Source organism: Cephus cinctus, unplaced genomic scaffold, assembly GCF_000341935.2.
Source record: "Cephus cinctus unplaced genomic scaffold, Ccin1 Ccin1_scaffold1343, whole genome shotgun sequence".
Taxonomy (NCBI): domain Eukaryota; kingdom Metazoa; phylum Arthropoda; class Insecta; order Hymenoptera; family Cephidae; genus Cephus; species Cephus cinctus.
Window position 1 is genome coordinate 207,229 of NW_014333756.1, and position 21,977 is coordinate 229,205.

Genomic DNA, 21,977 nt, shown 5'->3' on the forward strand with positions numbered 1-21,977 from the left:
GCCTCAAATAGTTCTAGTTAAATTATATTCTCTCACGCATTTCCTAACCAGCCTTCAACTCATGCTAACAAAACTGTGACATGATTTATTTAAGTGTTTATGGAATAACGATTCACTGTGAGAAATACAGAATCCTCGAATTTTTTCTCACAATATCGTGAAGCGAAAGGAAAAATATCCTCGGAGGAAAATAATATTTAGAAAATGGTAAACGAAAAAGAATTTTGGACAGAAATCCGTAAAGACATTCCTAAATACAGGAAAAGAAAGCCAAGAGTAGTACCTGCTTTTACTATTCAAGCTCTGCAGGTAAGTTTTGATAATGAATTTCCTTCCCGCCTCATTTCTCAGTATAAAAGTATATTCTAACTTTATTTAGGATAACACAGTGGTCGCCAAACCACCGCGGTGTGGTTTATACAAACCGCGACCACCTAAACCGTCAGCATTTAGAAAATTTTACGACCGTGGTGTGTTTCCTATATCTTTAGAAAATGATGGTTTTGGTCCAAAGATAACATGGAAAGTGAATATAGAGGATCTGGATTTTCATCATTACTTACCTATGTTCTTTGATGGACTAACAGAAACCGAACATCCTTACAAATTTTTAGTAGAACAAGGAATATCCGATATGCTGGCCCAGGGTGGTTCAAAAATTCTTCCCGTAGTTCCACAATTAATCATACCCATAAAAGGTAAAGTTTAAATTTGGCTTTATTATGAGAAAAGATATTAAACTAACAAGATTTTATTGATTATATTAAATAGGTGCTCTAAATACAAAGGTACCTGAAATCATTTGTACCACAATGAGAGCTTTGCAAAGACTTGTGCGTTCAGCTGACTGTGTTGGCGAAGCTCTAGTTCCTTATTTCAGACAAATTCTACCAGTTCTGAATTTACTGAAGGATAGAAATGGTACTTTAATTAATTTCTGTACTGTTTTAGTCTATGTCATCACACCGTTATGCTTTTTTTAATTTCAGTGAATCTTGGAGAGGGTATAGATTACTCGCAGCAGAAGGGAGAAAATGTTGCGGACCTGATACAAGAGACTTTAGAAGTTTTAGAACGATACGGTGGTGAAGATGCTTTCATTAATATAAAATATATGGTTCCTACTTACGAGTCTTGCATAATGAATTGAAAAACAGTTCCAACTTCGATTAGAATTCGAGAGTGGTAGAATTTTATAAGCACCTCTTTACACTCTTACATATGTAATGTAGGGTCTGGTGGAAATTTGATAGCAAACAAAAATTATATATTTGTTAAACTTACTTGCATTCATCAAACAATCACGCTCTTGTAACACTTACAAATCTTAAATACTTTATTGTCTTTAATTTCGCATTTTCACAGCTTGCCAGCATCTTCCTTCAGTGTTACAGTTCTATTGAACACCAGCTGAATAATGAAAATAATTTATTAAAATTACTGTAATAAAATAATATATTTGCTCTCTTCTTAACACATACCCTGTCTGGTTTATTGTCAAAGTCGACTGAAAAAAATCCAATTCTCTCAAACTGGAATTTGGCTAGAGGCTTTGCCACATTTACTAAACTTGCATCCACGTAACCAACGACTTCTTTTTTACTGGCAGAATTAATGTCGCTGAGAAACCCATTAGGAACTTCATTAGGGTCTTCAGGATTTTTGTGTTTAAAACTATAAATAAAACGTGTACATTTTCAAGGCAAGTTAAAACGATACAGATTTTCAGCATTCATATAACTTACAGCTTTTCGTAGAGTCTCACGGAAACTAACGTGGGTTTAGAGACCCAGTGTATAAATGCCTTAGGCTTATTTTTATCGGATACCGGTTCCTGTTTTACAACTAAATTTGTAATATTTCCATGAGCATCTTTTTCTACGCACTGAAGGGTAATAACCACTCCGGCATACCTAAGACCTACTGACTGGTTTGGAGTAAGCCTCCGGAAGCTCTTCTCATCGTTCTGTATTATGAAGATGTATCGATATTAATACTTAATGATAATGCAAATAGAAAATATGAATGACACATACTTCTCTGAAGTCAGAGGCTTCGATATAAATGACTTCATCAAAAATAATTTGATGCTCTCCCTTCTCTGGCTCATTTGGGAAATCGGGTACCGTGAGAACCATCGGTTTATCTTTTCGATAGTTGCTAATAGTTACTTTAATTGGATCAAGAACTGCCATAACTCGAGGTGCAGTAATGTTAAGAACGTCTCTCACGCCAGCTTCTAAAGAAGCTGGATCGACAACTGCCTGAGCACCAGTTACTCCCATTTGGGCACAAAAATTATTAATGGCTTCGGGTGGGAAACCACGTCTACGTAAAGCTGTTAGAGTGAACAATCTGCAAGACAGAAATAATGGCTAAAGTATTTTATCCCAACGTTGCGCTAAATGCAAAATGCTTTATGTGCCATTATTCTTTTAACAGTTGCATACTTTAGCAAGACCGGTTTAAGAGGTAGGCAAAAAATGTGAATACCTAGGATCATCCCAATCGGCGACGATACCTTCATCTATCAGTTTAGCGATTTTTCTTTTAGAAACAACTGTATAGCTGACATTTAATCTACCATATTCCCACTGCACTGGACAATAGATATCCAGGGCGTTACATAACCAGTAGTAGGAGGATCTTCTGGATTGGAATTCCTTAGTACAAAGAGAATGGGTAATGTGTTCAATACTGTCACAGAGACAGTGCGTGAAATCATATGTAGGATATATGCACCACTGGTCCCCGGTTCTGTGATGTGGTACATATTTTATTCTGTATGCAACAGGATCCTGCTTACCCTCTTCTAGGGTGAGTTTCATGCGTAATGTTGCCTCACCTTCCTCTAATTTACCATTTTTCATATCCTAAGATAAAAGTATATTATAGTTTACAATTATAATTGAAAAAAAAGACATTTGCTGACCTGAAACAGTTGTAGACTTTCAGCTATAGGTCTTTCTCTCCATGGACTCGGAGGAGGATTAAAGCCTTTCATTTCATCGCTCGTCTGATGGCATACATAGGCTAAACCCTTTTCTATTAAAGCAATTGCCCATTCGTATAATTGTTGAAAATAATCAGAAGAATGAGTTATTTTTGCTGGTTTATAACCAAGCCACTCGACCATCTCTCGAATTCCAGTAAAAAACTTCTCTTCCTCCTTTTCTGGATTTGTATCATCGTAACGCAAGAAGCAGATACCATTATGAGCTGCTGCATATCTATGGATGATGAGTTTTAAATTTCAGGATCTCTGTTAGAATCTAGGGTAGATACAATATATACCCAAAATTAATATTAATAGCTTTGGCATGACCAATGTGAAGAATTCCATTAGGTTCAGGTGGAAATCTAGTCCTAACTTGTCCACCCGTAATTTTAAGATGCTCTTGAAGAAGGCGATGAGTATTTGGAGTGACAACATATCCCTCGGTCTTATAATTTTCCCCAGGTTTATGAAAGTGCACTTTTGTCTTCATTAATTCACTTATTGTTTGAGCTCCTTTATTATCATCCACATCTATGGAATCCAAAATCAAGACACTATTTACATGTATTTTTTTTAGAAACATTAAAGAATAACATACCATCCTTCTTATTTTCTTTCTTTTCAGTTGCCTTGGCCTTGGGTTGCTTGGGTTGTTTAGCCAATGGTGCTAAATCTGTATCAGTTTTTGGACCCAATAGATCTAACAATTGTACATCTACTTCATTCTTCACTGCCTTTCCATCAGCCCATTTCAAGACATTACGAACTTCTTGCATCAGTGGTCCAGAGTTAAAACGGTACCTATAATTTACATATCCCTCAATATCCTACTGTAAAGCTTTTGTCAATTTCTTTACCAAAATCAATCACAAACCGTTTTTCAATGATTTCATCTTTATTTTTCTTTATTAGCTTTTCAACTTCTTGCTCGATCTCTTCCGGAGTTATCACAACTCCTACACCACATGCTTTCTCAAATTCTACAGTATTTATAGGTCCCTTGATATTATTTAAAAGATATACCAGGGCAGCATCCACCCTTTGTGTCGTATCCAATTTCTGCTGTGCTATGTACCCAGCTACAAGTGGTATCTTGTCAGCAATTTGTACCTTAATCTTAGAAGCAAGATGGTAAAGTAAGGTTCCAATATCTGCATTAATGCTACTGTGTTTACCAGCCTTTATGAAAGAATATTAATATTTAAATCATCCTGATAAGTATAGCACATGCAGAGCCTCATAGGTTAAACCCGTACCTCAGTGATTGCAAATTTTAAATGTTTAGTGACCTGAGAATTTTTGAGTGTCTCTTTAGCCTTCTGTTCACTCAAGCCAAGTTTCATTAATAATTGCACATCGTTCTCCACTCCAGCACTCATGATTACCGGCTTGCAATCAAAATATAACCAAAAATCTAATAGCCCATATGGAGCACCAACGAGGAATATGAGTAATTGAAATTCTTGTCAGTAGGTGCTGAAATTGGAGCCACAAGAGCATTAATAATGATATTACCAACTTTCTGGATAATTAAGTGTCTTATAAATTGACTAAAAATCCAAAAAATCCATATCATGCAATAAGAGGCAGACGCGGGAATAAAGGAACAATATTCATGAAAGAAAACAGGTTGATTTTGTGAAAGAAATGTATGGTTTGATGGAACGAAGTTACGACGAATATTCTATAGCCGTGAGTGCATTTGAACGGATCCGCAATACAACCGCAAATGGCAACTTGTTCAAGTGTTGAGGATTTCTGTCAAAAATCTATAAAAACGTGGGCTGTTTTTGAACAGAACAATGCAATTTTTGGTTAAACCAATGTGTCTATAGTATACTGAAAGGCATAGTTCAATTTTCAAAAGTGATATACGTGTGAAAAGCGTGTATTACGTTGTGAAAACCGGTTTTCCAATTGTTACACTTTAAAGGCTGCCTCTGGTTGTACGAATCGAGTTCAAGTGAAAGTATGCAGAAAAATGTTTAGTTTAGCAGAATTCGAAGTCTTCATAGTTATTATCAAGTTGGCCGAACACGAGACTTAACGAAAATGCCATCAGGATTGAGCAAGTTTAGCTCTGTCTCTCATAAATCTTGCTACTTGTTCTCTAACCTAATTGCATCCTGGTCCCTTTTTCATTGATGAAATTTGGGTTCTACGACCTCGAGGATATCTACATTTCAACGCTACATTCAACAGTTTCATAAACAATATCTTGAGTTTATAACCTTACAAAATGGCTCTAACAAACAATTGGGAGAATAGCTGCAGACTTTGCTCTGAGCAGAAGAGTGAAATGTTACCTATATTTGGAGAAGAGGGTCTTCAACGTAAGGTTGCTCAGAAGTTACGAGCATGCTTACCGGTAATGGTTTACAAAACCGATCCACTGCCTAAACAAATTTGTCAGTTTTGTGCAGCGAGATTAGACGATGCGTATGAATTTAGAGAGTATTGCTTGAATGTTTATAAGAGTATGCATATAAAACTACTTACACTCAGAGAGTCTGAATCAGTGCAAATATTTTTGGATGCTATGAGAAACTCTCCAGATCCTTGTCAGGTACTTATTTTAATGACATAGTTTCATGAAAGAATTTATGTTTCAATCTTATATCAATAAGATTTTCATTCTAGGTACAACTGTGCAAAGAGAAATCTAGAGCTCCACCACCATTGGTTCCTTTACCAGCAACACTGCCAATTGAAAGTCCTTCTACTCCAGTCAATTTTATGGATACCGTTCAATCAAATAGTTGTATCGAACCTTTGCCAGAATTACCATGTGAGGTTCAAATAAAAGAAGAACCCACAGATGCAATTCTTAAAGATGATATAGCAACAGAAGATTTGCCTGATTTTGAGAGAAGTTCGAGAAGTATATTTGATGAAACAGGATCCATGGAAGACAATAATATACTGCTTGAGGATCGTCTGAATGATCCTCAAAATGGAAAATCAAATACCAAAAGGGAAGAGAAGCGAACTAGCATATTAGAACAGGTGCTAACGGGTAGTTTAACATTAAACGACCGTAAAGAATTGAAACCAAGGGTTGGTCTTAGTTCCCAATGGTGGTGTTCACCATGTAATAATTATTATAGGTATATTGTAACTCTATCTTTGAATGCTTGACATATATTGCGCATGAATTTTAACAAATTTATTCCTCTCGTATTCAGAACAAAGGAGAGCTTAATGAAACACATGAATCTAAATTGTCCTCGTAAATATACGTGTAAAACGTGTAACTCCGTCTTCGAAACAGTGGAAGATCTTGCGAAACATGAGGGTAGTGATCACCTAAAAATTATTCTAGACTTCGAGAAATCCCTCAAATCATGTAATCAGTGTGATCGTGAATTCGTTAGCTGGGAAATGTTGCGACATCACAGACTACGTGATCACCAATCCACCACGTCGGTACTTGGATCGAATACCTGGTGCCCACTTTGCAATAGGTATTAAATTTGACTACATGGTCTCATATCGGTAATACATAAATCAATATTCCCTATCAATAGATTTTTTCCAAATGCCGAATTGTACGAAGTCCACAAGATGCTTCATGAACCAGAATCTCTTTCACAGTCATCGATACTACCCACAATTTCAGTTCCTCCAGTAGAAGAGCTACAGCGAGAGCTTAAAAGAGATCATTTTGCTGAATGTGTCAAGTCACTAACTTGTCCCACCTGTGGAAAGGTACTAAAAACTTTTAAATCAATTGATATACAAAGTTCAAAGTATTCTTTGGTATTCATGTAAAAATTTGGATCTTGCTTCAGGTATGTACGCAGCAGAGTGCACTATCTAATCACATGCGAACTCACGAGCCAAAAAAATACAAGTGTGAAACCTGTGGCCGTTCTTTTGGACTTTTTATACGGTTAGCAGCACATCGACTTAGTGAGCATAATCAGCAGCCAGTGATGACTCCTGTTATGGCTAGTGTAGAACAGGAAGAAGCTCTGAATGCTGAAAGAGAAGCTAGGGAAGCTAGGGAAGCCAGAACTCGTGGAAGAACTAGGACTTATTCAGAGGTAATTTACTGTCAGTAAGCTCACTTATTTTTTTAAATCCATTTTTAATTATTCATCTGCTTTTTCTAACGATCCTCTAGATTGTAGAAGACAACGGCGTTCCTATCGACGGTCAACCATCTGCAAAGCGTAACAGTCAATTAAATAGTAGTGGATCAAAGAACGTAGCGCGCTGTGGTATCTGTTCGCAATGGTTCAGCGATCACACAACGATGTTGACCCACTTGCAGACTCACTCGGATAGTTACGTGTACAAGAGTTTCAGTTGTCGTGTGTGCAAAAAGAGTTTTAAAGAAAAATGGCAGCTTCTCAGGCACGAGGTGAGTATCCAAGGATGTTGAACAAAAAACTGTTGGAACCAAAGAGCAAATTACACTGGTCTCCATTTCAGGTGTCTCATAAACGTGGAAGTTTAACTGTCCATTCATGTTCCACGTGTAATAAAACCTTCACGGATAAGGCACAGCACAAAGCACACGTAGCTACGCATATTGTTGATAAGACCTATCACTGTCCGAAGTGCAATAAGATTTTCTTCAAAGAATTATCATTAATGGCACATCAGTGTCCTGGGAAGCCACTGTTTGGTAAGAGGTCTGCTTCGCAGAAATCTCAGTCCCAGTTTAGTACCTCGAAGAACAGATATAAGTGCTCCAAATGCAGTGCCACTTTCACGAATTCACAATCTAGGAATTCTCATATGAGAGTGCATACAGAGGCTCACGCGATGGTAGGTACTGCGGAAGAATGACGCCGTCAGGATTTCCTATTGAGTCAGACTAATTATTTTTTTTTTTTTTTTTTAATTGAACTTGTGCAGATGCAAGTGAAGAAGCAAGAATTAAAAAAGGAATTAGGAATGGAATCGATGCCAAAACTTTCACCGGAATCATCCCCCGGTACATCAATGCTACTTGAACCTAAAGTAGAAATTAAAGAAGAAAGTACACCAACACCTGTCAAAAGGACACTCATAAGAACACCTGGAGGGTATATAAATCTTTTATATTAAGCAAATATCTTAGCGTATCCGATTCGGATTTTTAAATTTATTTTTCTATTTCAGATATCGTTGTGGTGTCTGTCAGTCGCCATTTGTTCTACGCGAATTAGCTGTGGCTCATTTAAGATCAGCTCATCCTGTGATGCCGTATCAATGTCCATATTGTAAAAAGCGGTTCACAACACAGTATACATTTACGCATCATATTAAGACAGATCATCCAGACGAGTCTGAGAAGTAAAAAATCAATGGTTTTAATTCTTTTTACATGTTTATGAAAAACAAAAGGGTTTAACGTAGAGCGCACTAATGAGCATTCGAATAGGCAGGCTTTTCACGTCTATGTCAGAAAATCAGGAAACTGCAGAAGTTTACATAAAAAAAAATGGATTCAAAGTTTTATTCTTTTTCTTTTCAAATTAATGACAATATTCTTATATGATATTGGTGTTCGCATGTTAACTACAAGAAATACTTAAAAACGTAGTATGGTTGACATATCTTGATATTGTGGCTTCATAAATTTTCTGCAATCAGTTAAATTTTAAACTGGAATTGTCTGCCGCTCTGGGTATAATTTCTCAGTGAGAAATTGAAAATAAGCGTTCCCGTAGTTTTCTATGAACTAAGCCTTAACAATCGTGGTCCACATTGGACGAACAGTGTAGACTAAAGACTAATACGTAGTGTCTTACGTGCTGTAGGAAATATATTTAGTATTTATATATATGGATATATATATACGATGGCTGATATAGTATATTTTTTACTACCGTGTTTGCCTGAATGTTAAACTTATTGGACTCAGAATTATCCTTCTACGTTTAAATCAGTAATTGGCAAGAGAGGGTGCTTCTCTATTATGAACATCGCAATGGATTTTAAAGGCATTGCAAAAACATGGAATAACGGTTCCATATAATTTTATATTAATATTTTCTAGCTACTTTATAGATGCAGGCAGATACGGTACCATTGATTACAAAGTGAAAATAATTGTAGGATCTGCTTGTGGTCTCTACCTACTGCCAGTGTCCACTTTCTTAAATTGATCCTTACATTTATACTATAAACCCACAATATTTCTTTAGATAAGTGGTAATTGGTATAAGAGTCGATCTCCAATAAGAAACCAATAAACATTTAGTTTTCATAGATCATATAATATACCTTCATTGACCATTGACATATATAGAATGTTTATCGATAAGGATACCAAAGCCCTTGGTATCAAGATGATGATTATATATTTGTGCCTAGAATTAAATGTCATTAAATATTTACAGTTTATGTGTAATAGAAGATTGAGTTCCTAGATCCCTATACAATGTAAAGAAAATCACATTCTATAGAGATGGAGAATATTCATCATTGTCTTACAGTTTGGTATCTTATTGTAGATTTTGCTCATTGTTGAATTTAAGCATTTTATACGTGCAGATGATAAGAATATTCTTTTTATAATTACGATATATGTGTATATATATATTTATGTATCTACATTCAGAAAGCAAATATAGTATTACAATCGACAAAAGATAAGCATCAAGTATTAGAATTATAAATACGTAGTCATAAATCATTTTCATTATCGTCGGAGTCCTTTCAAATATCATTTTGCGTTTAATAACTGATCTTTCTTTTTGTTACATTATAAGGAAGAAAAAAATAAATTTACTTATTGTCACAAAAAGATAGATTGCAATTTTACCCTGACAAAATAATAAGTATACATAATAAATACAGCTACATTATTGTAAAATTATGAAAAAAATAGTTCTTACATCAAGATGGCGCTACTATTAGTTCCCTGCACTTCTCGAATTACGTCGAAGGGATTATATCGCCTGTCTATCTCTGTCTTCGTTCTTCCTGTGTGGGTGAAACAGCTGCGCCGTGGTGCGCAGGTTGCACAAAATGTTTACGTTTTGCTGCGGACGATCTCCGGTAGCTTTTGACGACTATCCTGAGCGGACGATGCTGAAAATCGACAAGATACCTTGAATAACAAGCGGAAATAAAGTGACCGCGAGTGCCTTCGTTTCCGCAAGATGGGCAGTTATGTGAGCAGAATTGCCTCCGCTTCCAACATCGCGGTGAATTCCGTTTATCGCGGTCGCAAACGAAAATGCATTGAAGAAGATGATTTTGATTCTGAATCGGACTTCATCGACAAAACGCTTCAAACGCCGAAAAAGTGAGTGCCTTATATGAGACCTTTTTTAGCCTTCACGATGACGAGGAAATGAAACGCCATTAGTTCGAATGCTTTATTATTATTTTTTGCTGCACACCTATAGCTCTTTGTTGTTCATTTGGCGTCCACAGGCCTTGAACTGAATTTCGGCTAGGAACATGGAGAACATTTAATACTTTTCATAGGATGTATGACATATAAGTATGAATTATATTTCCTAAGGAAATAATCCTGTCGTACACGTATCTGATGGAAAAATTTATAATGAGGCATTGCCTGTGAACTTTCATAGGGAATATGATATTTAGACATTCTTCTTGGGCTGAAATAATATTTGACAATTCTGAATAGTTTTTCATTAATTTATTTCACGTACGATCGTTTATTTGCTAATCAGTGTGACGAGCGTTTCCTGCTAGGAATAAAGTCATATCTTTATCTTGTATGGTAGGATCTTTGAGGATGAAAGTATTTTTGTCTATAATTGGTACAGGGCATTTATTATGATATCCCAACACCATGTTTAGTGTGACCTACTTTACGTGCACATGGCCATCATTCAGCTTGTGTTTATATGTATCTATGCATTACACAATATACACACATAAATATTCAGGAGACTATACATTCCTACTTCTAAAAATATACCATTTTATAAATTTATATGGTGCCAAGATAATCATGTTTCATTATCTTTATGTATATTGCTGTTTGTATTTGAACATTTTACTTGAGCATAGCTTTCTTTTCTATAGCGATGACATCATACTTACCATCATCATCAGTATATATATAACCACAGTATACATAAGATATGTGAAAAAAATTGATAGGACATTATTAGTTACGTTACAACATAGTTGAATATTTCTGTGAGGTTGTATTATGATAGAATTTATTAGGATAATTTAAATTATTTAGAGATTAAACAATTTAATTATTTATTTTCAGGAGAAAATTACTTACAACTGCACAATATATTTATAAGACTTTATTTCAAGAAGAAAAGGGCAGTGATGTAACTGTTCTAATGCTTGGAAAAGCATGGCGATTGCACAAAGTCTATATCAGTCAAGTAATAATTGTTTTAAAACTTTTCATTAACTATTTTGCATGAAATATAAAATCAGTAAAGTTAAATTTCATGAAATATGTTCACAGAGCCCTTATTTTGCCAGTATGTTTTGTGGTTCCTGGAGGGAGGCAAATGAAAAGATCATCAATGTGGAAATAGCGGATCCAAACATAACACAGGACTGTAAGTATAATCTGTCAGTTCTTAATGAAACTAAGTAATTTGAGAAAATCGTGTTTTGATTTATCAATCATTCATCATAAGAGGTTTAACTCTGAACAGGACATAAAAGAGAAAGTTTCTGTGGGAGTTGGTCATTGTAGTTCCTCAGTGTAGGTGTATGACCGCTATATACCTACATATGAACAAGTCCAATGCCCTTTTAGGAATAACATTCGATGTCAAAAAACTTTCTGCCTGCACTGCACAAAGTCTCATGACGTTAAAAATTAGATATATTTCATTTCAAATGTATTTTTGACTAACTCTGCCAAATATCTTTCAGCTCTATTCACAGTTCTTGGCTCGTTTTACCATGACGAGCTCAGTTTGGAACCAAAGGATGTCATTTCCATTTTGGCCACTGCAACACTATTTCAATTACAAGGCCTGATTGATCAGTGCACAGATATCATGATTGAGACAACGAATATCAAAACTGTAGTTCCTTATTACAATGCTGCTGTCTCCTATGGTGTACCCACAGTTAGAACTGCAGCCAGGAGATGGCTCGAAGTAAACCTTCTGGGTTACGGATGGTTACATCCAACATTTTTAAAAGAGATCACCCCAGAATTAATGGTGGAACTAATCACAAGTCCTAACTTGGTCGTGATGCAGACGGAATTCTGCATATACATGATGCTGCGGATATGGCTATTCGTTCACATCCATAATGACGAGGACCCATTGCAGATAGACACATATTTTAAAAATCACACTTGGACGGAGCCATTTTTGGCAACTGACGAAGGAAAAGAATTTGCCGCACCTTTTAAGACATTGAGAATGAAATATTTACTTCTTCATGATCAGGATGTCCAAATTTTGTACTCCGATAATCTCATTCCCCCTGATTGGCTTCACAATGCATATAAGGAACAATGGTTACACCTGTTACGCATAGATGCACGAAAAGATAGAGGGTAAGTTTTTCTAATTTCTCAAATGAAATACAAACCTCAAGTACATCCTCTAACCTCCTAGATTCCTGGGCAACATCCCTGTCCTTGCATCTCTGTTTTCCTGTCGACTTAAAATTACTAGGTACCTAATCAGCTACCTGGATGATACAACATACCCAAAAAAGTGTAATCCTCCATTTCTTACGTAACAGGCCAAAACAGATGAGCGAAGAGGAGTTCGCCAAAGAATGCTTCAGGTGTGGAAGGTGTGTACAAAAAGCTGGTGAACACGTTTGGAGGTGGACAGCTTTCCATTTTGGTTTGGATTTGGTAGCTTACCTGGACACTACAACCTTCAGGATTCGAAGAAATAACAAACTGGATACAGATCACATAAAGGCTAATCATAGCAAACATAATATTATTATAAGGTATGTCTTTAGAACAACTATCTTAAACTTTGTATTAATCAAACACTGTCTAAACAATACTTTTTCACCTTTACAGAGTATCTCTTATTTCCTTGGATGAACAAAGGCAAGTGAAGCATATCCAAGACTCAGGAATACACAGAATTTCTTTGCACAGAAATGAAGATGTGAGTTTTTCATCCAAATATAGTTATTTATTTGAATAAAATTATACCCAAGTACTGATTATGTTGTTACCGTGTAATATGTTTCAGCAACAAGTGATGTCCCTCGATAAACAATTAACTTATCCTTTGTACATATCTGTCAATCTGCAAGTCGTCACGCCATTCTCGGACACTGATGAAACTAAATCACCTGACGTCACGACACTTTCGGATACTTAGCCCAACTGGTCTCCACCGACAATACTGTTAAGTAAATCTACATGGATGGTGCCTACTTGGTTACATGTATCTCGTTCGTATGATTTCCATAATTATGCTAGTCCAAAAAAATTCGCAACGACATATTATTTCTCAAATATTGATAATTTAAAGGCAACTACGTCGTTACGATCGTAACAATGAATTGTAGAAACATTAACTTTATCATACATTGTTTATTTTGAGGATAAAAAAATTATTCTGGTACTATGAACAAATTATAGTCGTAATTCTTTGGTGGATATTTTTATAAAAAAAAAAGGAAAATTGAAAAAAGGAATTCAGACCGCAAGTACGCCCTTGTTTAAGTTCTAGTCCTGCTTGTAGAATATCTTCGTTTTTCATGTGCTGGCACTTTCTCGAATTACGTAATAAGATCTTCTCTGTAGCTGCTTTAAAATTATAAAACCATGTGTATCCTTTCGGTTTGGTATTTTAATTAATTGCAATCAAAAAGAATTACTAATAATTATCTATTTTTGGCTCTTTCGGTCCCTAATTACGAATGGACATGTAATGATTAACGCTTTGCTTTAATAATTAATATATGCAGATAATTAATTAACCTCACATTCGTTATTTGAGCATAATACCGGAATCCAGTGAATAGAAATGGTGCTAATCCCTTGATCAATAAAAATTCATTGACAGTCATCAAGGTTCTCGTCATGATTCTAGGTGCATAGAAATTATGCAGGATTTATCATGAAATTTCCTTCTTTAATGAGTATTGATATAAAAAAATTTCATTATATTCGCTTTCATGTAGCGAATAACGGTAGTTAATAAGTATCGTATCATTCCATATATTAATTTATCTTCTTTTCCGTTAAAAATATTCGGTGATATTGAATTAAATGTCTTCTTTCTTTGATATTGTAAATTGTAAAGTAGAAGCGAAACAGACTTTTTAGAAATTTATTCAAATTCATTCTCATCATGTCCCAATAGTACTTCTTATCAATTTCTAGCAGTCGTTATCTTATTCAAGATAATAAGAAAAAGAATTTCCTTCAGAACAGGAAATGCAGTTTACGACTTCACTGTGGATTCAAAACATTTGTAATCTTAGAAAAAACAAAGTGCATTCCTTAATAGATGCATTGTGGCACAAACTCTGGAATTATATAATTATTCATATTGGGACGTGACATTGGTGCCTTTTCTTTTATATTGCGAATAATACTTTTCTTCCGAAACCAGGATCTGCTTGGAAAGTTGGAATAGCAACCGGCGGCGAGATTTATTTGTTTTATTTTTTTTAGAAATTTTGATAAGCTTTTACTTTCTTTTTATATATAGTGTTATATTGTATAATGCCGTGTACTTTCGGAAAGCGCCTTTTCCAATACGTTATATCCTCTGGACGACACTGCACAGAGGTCGACAGAGAATTAGAATGTTTTTTTGCGCGATTAGAGAAGGTTTAGACAGTGAACAATAAGGAGAATTAATTCTTATTTTTGATCGATCAATTAAATATAGAATTTTATTATATTATTTTTTGAATCGCCACCTTATTCGGCACTGTCTAATCTTTCTCTAGGCTGTGAATTAGTATTGTGTACCTGTACCGAAATGTATACTACACACTTTGTAATAAAGAGTTTATATAATTATAATAATTTGATTCAGTGTTCAAAATATTCAATCTATCCGTACGACTAGATGGATCACAAATGAAGGCTTTTACATTTGTATCTTGTTCTTCTCATTTTTTGTAACCGTTTAACACTTTATTGATACAATATTTTTCTATACAAGGTGTGTCTCTGTGTGTACAATATATCATTTTACAATAATTATTTATAAATAAATTCATAAATCTTGACTTGGACATTCTCTTGATACAATAGGAAGATCGAGGCTGCTTTGTCATTTACATTGGACAACAATGTCTCGTTTCAGTGAATACGTCTGACATATTTATTATTTTTTTGTATCCCGTTCTCTCTGCTCTTATTTTTTACTAGTTTCCTTTATAATTCCTATCTCCTCCTGGAATTGGAGTGGACGTTTTTATATATTTTTAGCGAAATATCACGCATTAGAGAAACAGCAGTTTTGCTCAAGGATAGGGCAGTGATGTGACGAGATGAGACTCTGTTATTGCTAGATGAACATTATGACCGATATGTTGTCAAAGGACCTTAAGAAATTGTACTGTCAAGTTGCCAGATCATTGACATTGAGAGACAATCATGACGATATAACTTCTCATCCGTATTGATATGTATTTCATTAAATAATCCACGATCCAAGAGGGAATTTTAACAATTTATAACATAAAGTTCAACATCCCGGCTCGTAGTACGACTGACGAATTCGTGCGCGACTTAAAAAGATTGATAACAGTAGTAACAATAAGAACGATAATAAATAATAATACAGATCTGTATCAAAAGAATGCGAGCCAGCAGTTAACAAGATTTGCGCTCCGTGTCGAGTGTCTGATCAGAGCAGTGTATTTAATTTGTTATTCTCTTTCTTTCTTTTTTCACGTGATATCGAGCATTCACGTTTATATCAATATACTTAGATTATCAGTTTTCATTTTCTGTACGCTAATTTGGGTGTGTACTCCTGGGACGATTCGAAGGAGAGTACTTCTTTTTTTTATTGCTCTCGAATTAGGACTTGCGTGTGTAAAGTGTTCATCTCGTTTAAGCGAACTACAAATTTGGTATTAATTCGCGATTAATTCTTTTGTAAATTTGCAAAATCTCCTTCACCCCTCTCTTCCCCCTCCCATCTTTTTCTCTTCGTATCACCATCCGGCTATTATCTCTATCTAAACGCATTTTATTTCAAAGTCCATCAAGGCGCGATATTTTATTTATAACTGGAGGTGTCGAGGGTTTGCACTTTTTTAAATTCCTTGCACAGAATCACTACTACCTACAGGTACGTGTTACACGTCAATGCTCTACGTGGAGAAGATGTATTCGCCTAATGTGGTTTAATTAATCTTTGTACGAATAACGCTTTAGGTCGTTTAATTAGACGTCATTGAAAGCATTATTGCCCTTTAATATTTAGACACTAATTAATTCACTTTGCGACGAACTCTAACAAGCCGCCTCCATTATGAAACGGCGCAAAGAACATCATTTAACGAACAAGGTGTGGACGTGTTCGTTCGATTCTTCTTTGTATTTATTGATTTCTGCTCCGTCCTCTTGTTGCACCACAGAATCAAAATTTTTTCAACAAAGCATAGGTCTTGGACATGACCTTATTATTAGTCTAATCAACCCTTTATCTTCGTTCTCTTCACGTGTTTTTGAATTAATATTCGACACCTCCTTCTCTACTTCTCGTTCACTAACTATACTATCACCTAATGTATTGCAAAAATGATAAGGTCTAGTATCTGGCAGTTTGTCTTACTACTTAATGTAATCGATTCTTGCATTCAATCTTAAATCCACTGCAGCAACTCCTTGTATTTCTTCAAATCATTCTCTGATCCCATAAAGTATACCGATTCAATTCGTACGATCAATTCCATCCGGTGTCCACGACTGTTTGAGCAAATAATAACGATTTTCTTGAATTAATTTTCATACATTTCTTGAACGCTTCAGCGTTATCGATTGATCTTTAGGATTTCAGTAGAAAACAATCAGAATCGATCGATGACTATGTGCAGAGCACTATTCCACTTGATATGTTTATTACAAGGGGTTGTTGTTCTGTGTTCCGCGTCAGCGTTCCAGCATCCTCATAAGTCCTCAAAAGAACGGATATTCCTGATCTCAGGATTATCGAGTCCCGGGGAGCAGCCTACAAACTGGAGCAAGTCTGTCAGTAGTATCGAATCAGCTACGGTCATTAGATCTTCCTAAGAGGCCACCCTCTAGATGGTTGTCCACGCCAAGATGATTCCCAGGACGGCTATCATTACTGCTGATGGTAGCTTTGGATCGGCTCCGTTACAAAGGTCTTCAGTACACGCACAGTAAAAGCCATGCACGTCGTGTGTTCCGCTTCTAACCAGACATTCGTGATTGTCTTTTACGTCCGTAATGTATCCGCATCCTCGTACAACCCTTGTTTTACCATATACTGAAAAATGATAAAATATTTAAGTCAGTCTCAAGAAAAAGATCAAATACATAATATAAATAAATATCAATGTAGGAACGATGTAGAAGTAAAAAATTTAAAAAAAATTTAAAAAAAATTCCAGTACTCATATCTTTGGACTCTTGAGACTCTGCTGATTCGAACTGGGAATTCTTCCCTTGTATACGGTTAGGAGGAGTACAATGAGGAGACCGCATTGCAGACCTACCCTACCTTACCACTCGCAAAATGCCAGTAATAGCAATCATTACTTCCGGTACCAATGGAAGTCACTATCCTCGTATCTGAGTCTATCTTCATTGTTAATCTAAATTCTAACAAGCTTTATCAGTATATGATTACAGAATGATAATAAAGTGTTATACCTTTCTGTGATATTTTCCTGCAGATAGTCGGCTCCAGATGCTTGAGACGTTCTAAACGGGGTTGAAAACTGCAGTTAACAGTGCCGAGGCTGTATGGATCAAAGGGATCACCACATCTTGGATCGTACTCGCTGTTACACTCGTAGCAAATTATTGCCTGGCCTAAAAAAAAAAGAATAGAACAGATCAATACTAAATTGTGAGGATTCCAGGTAAGTAAGGGAAGTGAAGGATCTGCGGCTATCGAACGGTAACTCCTAGTGGACGCGGAAGGTCATGAAGTTAGAAGAAGTCCTGGTAAGTATATATGCACGTGGATGGCATGCTCCTGGATTGATTGGGGGATGATTACCCAACCACCCAGGTTAACAGGAGTCTCCCTAGCGTCTCGTGAAAACTGGGGCAGTGGTACGTGACGTCATCAACCCCCTATCGACCCGCCATGCAATCCCAATGCTATTTCTAACCCTCAATGGGCCATTTATGCTCGCCTGCAGCTTACGTCACGCTGCATCCCTCTTAAGTCCCTTTCACCCTCTCTGGATCTACCCTTGTTTCCAGTATCCGTATTGCCTGAGAACGATATCTCTGAGCGGATGAACCATTAATGCTTCCTGGATACAATTATACAGGTGGCCTTGGGAATTTTACATTCTCTATTGAAAAAAAATTAATTTCTTATTTATCCACAATTTTCAACTTTACCAACCCCTTTCTATACCTAATTTTCCTGAGATATTCTCCAAAATTCTTAATCCACTGACATTTCATTGACATTTGAAATTTTATATGTATAATTGAGAACTGTCATAGAGCCGAGGACAAGGCAGTCCAGAATATATAATGTCATGTTGATATTTATACACTTATTATATAAGTATCATATTAAGAGGAAATATACGACGATAATGTGCCTGCTGAGAATAAGACGTGAATATAACGATACGACTGCACTAAATTTAAAACAAAAATGTCCTGTTGTTTAATCGTCTTACGATATCTGGTTAACTTGCGTTTCTCCATAGCTTTCTCCAACGAAAACGTTGGACTTAATTGGTACGTGATAATTTTGAGGTTAGGTAGCATTACGATAAACTGTTCCCATTAGGGTGGTACACGCAGTCGATAAGAAATTCTTAAAAGTCGAGCAGGTCCGCATGCGGAATCGATAATTCGCCAGGATTCGGTTATATATATATATATATATATATGTATATATATATATATAATACATGCACTAGGTATATGTAACAGATTCAACGAACTAACCTGCGGACCATAAGCCGCGCGAAAAAAGCCATTGAAGCAAAATCTATCGAGAGTCTTTGGGACGATTCTATAGCCATCTTTTTTTCTTCTCGATTTCATTTCTAATCTGCTCGACGTGAATCGCGCAAACAAAGCGTCAGCCGTGACAAAAGACTCTTCGTTCAGTCAATTCAATCGCCTAGGCTTTGACAATCCAAATGGACATGCGTAAGGAATTAAATTATTTTTTTATTTTGAAAAAGAAAAGAATTTTCAAAATCGTCATACTTCCTCTACGGAATAATAAGTATATCAGTTTGAAGTTACAAAGTATATTTTATTCTGTTGACTTCGTCTGTCTTTTATACATTTTTCATGTGATGTCACTGGTAACAATGTATACCTGAGTACTTTGTTATGTGCATCGTAGATGGCGCGCTAAAATTTGTATTTATTATTTATTCGAAACGGAACAAAGATGGCGTATGAAGTTATATACTATATAGATTATACTTTTTTATATATGAGCCGCTCAGTGCACACATCGATTAACTCCACTTTTTGAAAAATCTTAAATTTAAGTGTCAAAGCACTTGGTATAGTCATAACTTTTTATATTTATAATAACTTTCCTGAATAATAAAGATTAGCACCATTAAACGGCACAATTTTTTTGGCCATTGAATAATAAGTAATTTACAATATACATTACTTCATCGCATTTCTCAACTTTTTGTTTTATGGAGTTAATCGATGTGTGCACTGAACGGCTCATATATAGATATAATTTACGTGAACGCGTCCATTTACTGCTGGAGTCGCTCTACAAGTAAAATTTACAACAGACATTCGAATGAATTATTCTCTCTGCGATATACGAACGGCATTTATAATAACTTTCCTGAATAATAAAGATTAGCACCATTAAACGGCACAATTTTTTTGGCCATTGAATAATAAGTAATTTACAATATACATTACTTCATCGCATTTCTCAACTTTTTGTTTTATGGAGTTAATCGATGTGTGCACTGAACGGCTCATATAAAGAAGCAATTACTTACAATTTATCTTGCGCTTAAATTCTATATCTAACTAGTTTTCCCGTTGGCAGACTTGCAAGCCACTCCACGAGTCAAGTCGCTCCAGGTGTTGTTCTGGCCTTTGAGCTTTTTCAAACGAAACGCCCAGCCAGTCCTTCTTTACTAATAGCTATATTATTTACCTCTGTTTACCCTGATTCACCCACTATTATTACGGTATCACAGAATGTATATGAATGTATATGTATGTCCTATATACAGAGCGCAATATATGTTTTGTCGAAAAATATGGCGTGCACGAAATTTCATCAGAAGTAACGCTAACGAACAAGTCAAAAGTAAAGATAAATAAGATACTATTTTACGTAAAAGCCATCTTATCACGTGTCATGACCCTTAAGGAAGGCCTTCTCATATACGTGACACTCCTAGAAGTTAAAAAGCGTATGAGAACCTGAGAATAATATTTAAAAAGCCCTCAGACGTTGAAATTTCTTTTAAAAGTATCATATTTCCAAATGAAACTAGATAAAAGTAAAAAAAAATATTTTGAAACAATATGGCGATCGATATATCTTGTATTGGATGTAAAGGATCAATCGAAGAAGAGTGTGGATCTTTCCTTTTGTTTTTTGAAAACGTCATCTCTGTCTATGATAGGTGTATATAATGGAGAACAATAAAATACGTCCCATGTGTATACGGAGGCTCAGAAATGGTCTCAAAATGTCCTATTGTCCTGGGAGAAAAGATGACGTAGGATATATATATATATGTATGTAAGATATTTGTACAAGGTACTGTACGAGAAAGAGAAAGAGATAGAGGAGGAAAGACAGAGAGAAGAGTGAAAGTGGGTCGCTCGATATCCCTTGCGGGGGTTGGTTTGTGTATAACGAATCCTAAAATTTGAGTCAATTATAAAATTATTTGAAATCACTTATTAACGTAGTACCAGTCAAAGAGAACCCACTGCCATTAAAAGTTTCATCTAAAACCACTTGATCGATCTTTTCCACGAATGTCATATTAATTTATGTAAATTGATATAATTTATAATTTTACGTTTAACTCTGCTATTTTGATGAGCTGATCTGATTTTTCATTGAACAATATGGAAACGCAAAACTGATTATCCTCGGCCTTTCATAGGGATTAGTTATTTACATAGTAGACAAAGGGGAAGCCCCGAACTCTCCCTACGGACTACCAACGAAGTCAGCATGAAGTTAGGGGATTCCCCGCATGGAATAGATATTCTTTTTCTGATGGTTATAATGCGCAGACTTTCATTTCCGTGCATTCTCGCCAATGTTCATACGTATCACAGATAGAACTAAGGACCTTAAAGTTGGTGAATGTAAGTACCTCAGATGATAACCGTTATATCGATTTACCCAGGAACAACTTTGACCTTGAATTCCAGGAAAGCTCTGTGACTCTGACTCTAGTTCCAATTCAGTCTCTCTGTGTAAATAAGATACTATATACTATAAGTATATGTATACATATATACACGATTTTAGTGCGAAGAATTCTATATACATACACTGTTCTAGTCCGAAGTCAAGTCTACAACCTAGAATGAAGCAAAACCAAGGGAACCTGGACGTCACTGCATTATTTAGAAAATTAAAAAATTATACCAGAACTAGGTATACGTGCTGGAACCCTGTGCATCCTGGATAGTCCTTATTAAATATTCTATTTGAGATTGTCTCTTCAGAGACAATATTTCGGAACTGATCCAAGGAAGCAAGCTGTGATGAAGAATGGATTGTATGATTTAACTTTAATGGAGAATAAAATGGCTATCGATCTTCCTCGCAAGCTTCTACGTGTCCATGAGGTGTTGATTTAAGTATATTGATTACTCGAAGCGAGCAATCATTACTTTTTTATTGCTTGCTACACGTGGCTGTTTACTTGGGGG

General features: G+C 35.7%; 5 protein-coding genes across 9 annotated transcripts in view; 3 read left to right on the forward strand and 2 right to left on the reverse strand.

Annotated features, from left to right (window-relative positions):
- The first annotated feature begins 36 nt into the window (after nt 1-36).
- LOC107273000 (parkin coregulated gene protein homolog) lies at nt 37-1,150 on the forward strand. Its single transcript, XM_015750760.2, has 4 exons — nt 37-309; nt 380-698; nt 772-921; nt 990-1,150. The coding sequence occupies exons 1-4, from the start codon at nt 205-207 to the stop codon at nt 1,148-1,150; spliced, it is 735 nt and encodes a 244-aa protein (XP_015606246.1). The 5' UTR covers nt 37-204.
- LOC107272994 (probable glutamine--tRNA ligase) lies at nt 700-4,424 on the reverse strand. Of its 4 annotated transcripts, XR_001539105.2 has the most exons (12): nt 4,255-4,424; nt 3,873-4,177; nt 3,597-3,799; nt 3,295-3,529; nt 2,933-3,230; nt 2,494-2,873; nt 2,037-2,355; nt 1,746-1,966; nt 1,482-1,674; nt 1,323-1,410; nt 1,130-1,235; nt 700-1,045 (listed from the first exon to the last, which is right to left on the reverse strand). XR_001539105.2 is itself a non-coding variant. In XM_015750753.2 (11 exons), the coding sequence occupies exons 1-10, from the start codon at nt 4,375-4,377 to the stop codon at nt 1,360-1,362; spliced, it is 2,328 nt and encodes a 775-aa protein (XP_015606239.1). In that variant the 5' UTR covers nt 4,378-4,424; the 3' UTR covers nt 700-1,235; nt 1,323-1,359. The 4 variants fall into 4 exon arrangements, 2 of the variants coding, with proteins under 2 accessions (XP_015606239.1, XP_015606238.1); XR_001539104.2 differs by having other exon boundaries at nt 1,130-1,410; XM_015750753.2 differs by having other exon boundaries at nt 700-1,235.
- A 547-nt stretch (nt 4,425-4,971) lies between these two features.
- On the forward strand, nt 4,972-9,202 carry LOC107272993 (zinc finger protein 569). The gene is made up of 9 exons (XM_015750751.2): nt 4,972-5,564; nt 5,639-6,105; nt 6,184-6,462; nt 6,526-6,706; nt 6,790-7,044; nt 7,125-7,364; nt 7,436-7,774; nt 7,865-8,034; nt 8,111-9,202. Exons 1-9 carry the CDS (start codon nt 5,238-5,240, stop codon nt 8,286-8,288), a joined length of 2,436 nt encoding a protein of 811 aa, XP_015606237.1. The 5' UTR covers nt 4,972-5,237; the 3' UTR covers nt 8,289-9,202.
- Nucleotides 9,203-9,876: 674 nt separating this feature from the next.
- Nucleotides 9,877-14,921, forward strand: LOC107272996 (protein germ cell-less). 2 transcript variants are annotated; one of them, XM_025090278.1, is made up of 8 exons: nt 9,877-10,244; nt 11,196-11,319; nt 11,406-11,502; nt 11,825-12,464; nt 12,526-12,585; nt 12,629-12,874; nt 12,951-13,041; nt 13,129-14,921. In XM_025090278.1, the coding sequence occupies exons 1-8, from the start codon at nt 10,099-10,101 to the stop codon at nt 13,258-13,260; spliced, it is 1,536 nt and encodes a 511-aa protein (XP_024946046.1). In that variant the 5' UTR covers nt 9,877-10,098; the 3' UTR covers nt 13,261-14,921. The 2 variants fall into 2 exon arrangements, with proteins under 2 accessions (XP_024946046.1, XP_015606242.1); XM_015750756.2 differs by lacking the exon at nt 12,526-12,585 and having other exon boundaries at nt 9,887-10,244; nt 12,656-12,874.
- An 80-nt stretch (nt 14,922-15,001) lies between these two features.
- The window catches only part of LOC107273001, an 8,596-nt gene continuing 1,620 nt past the window's right edge, over nt 15,002-21,977 (reverse strand). The window contains exons 2-3 of the mRNA XM_015750761.2: nt 17,754-17,915; nt 15,002-17,367 (exon numbers count right to left, since the gene is read on the reverse strand). Coding sequence (XP_015606247.1) covers nt 17,159-17,367; nt 17,754-17,915 — 371 coding nt within the window. The 3' untranslated portion in view covers nt 15,002-17,158. The remainder of the gene's footprint in view (nt 17,368-17,753; nt 17,916-21,977) is intronic.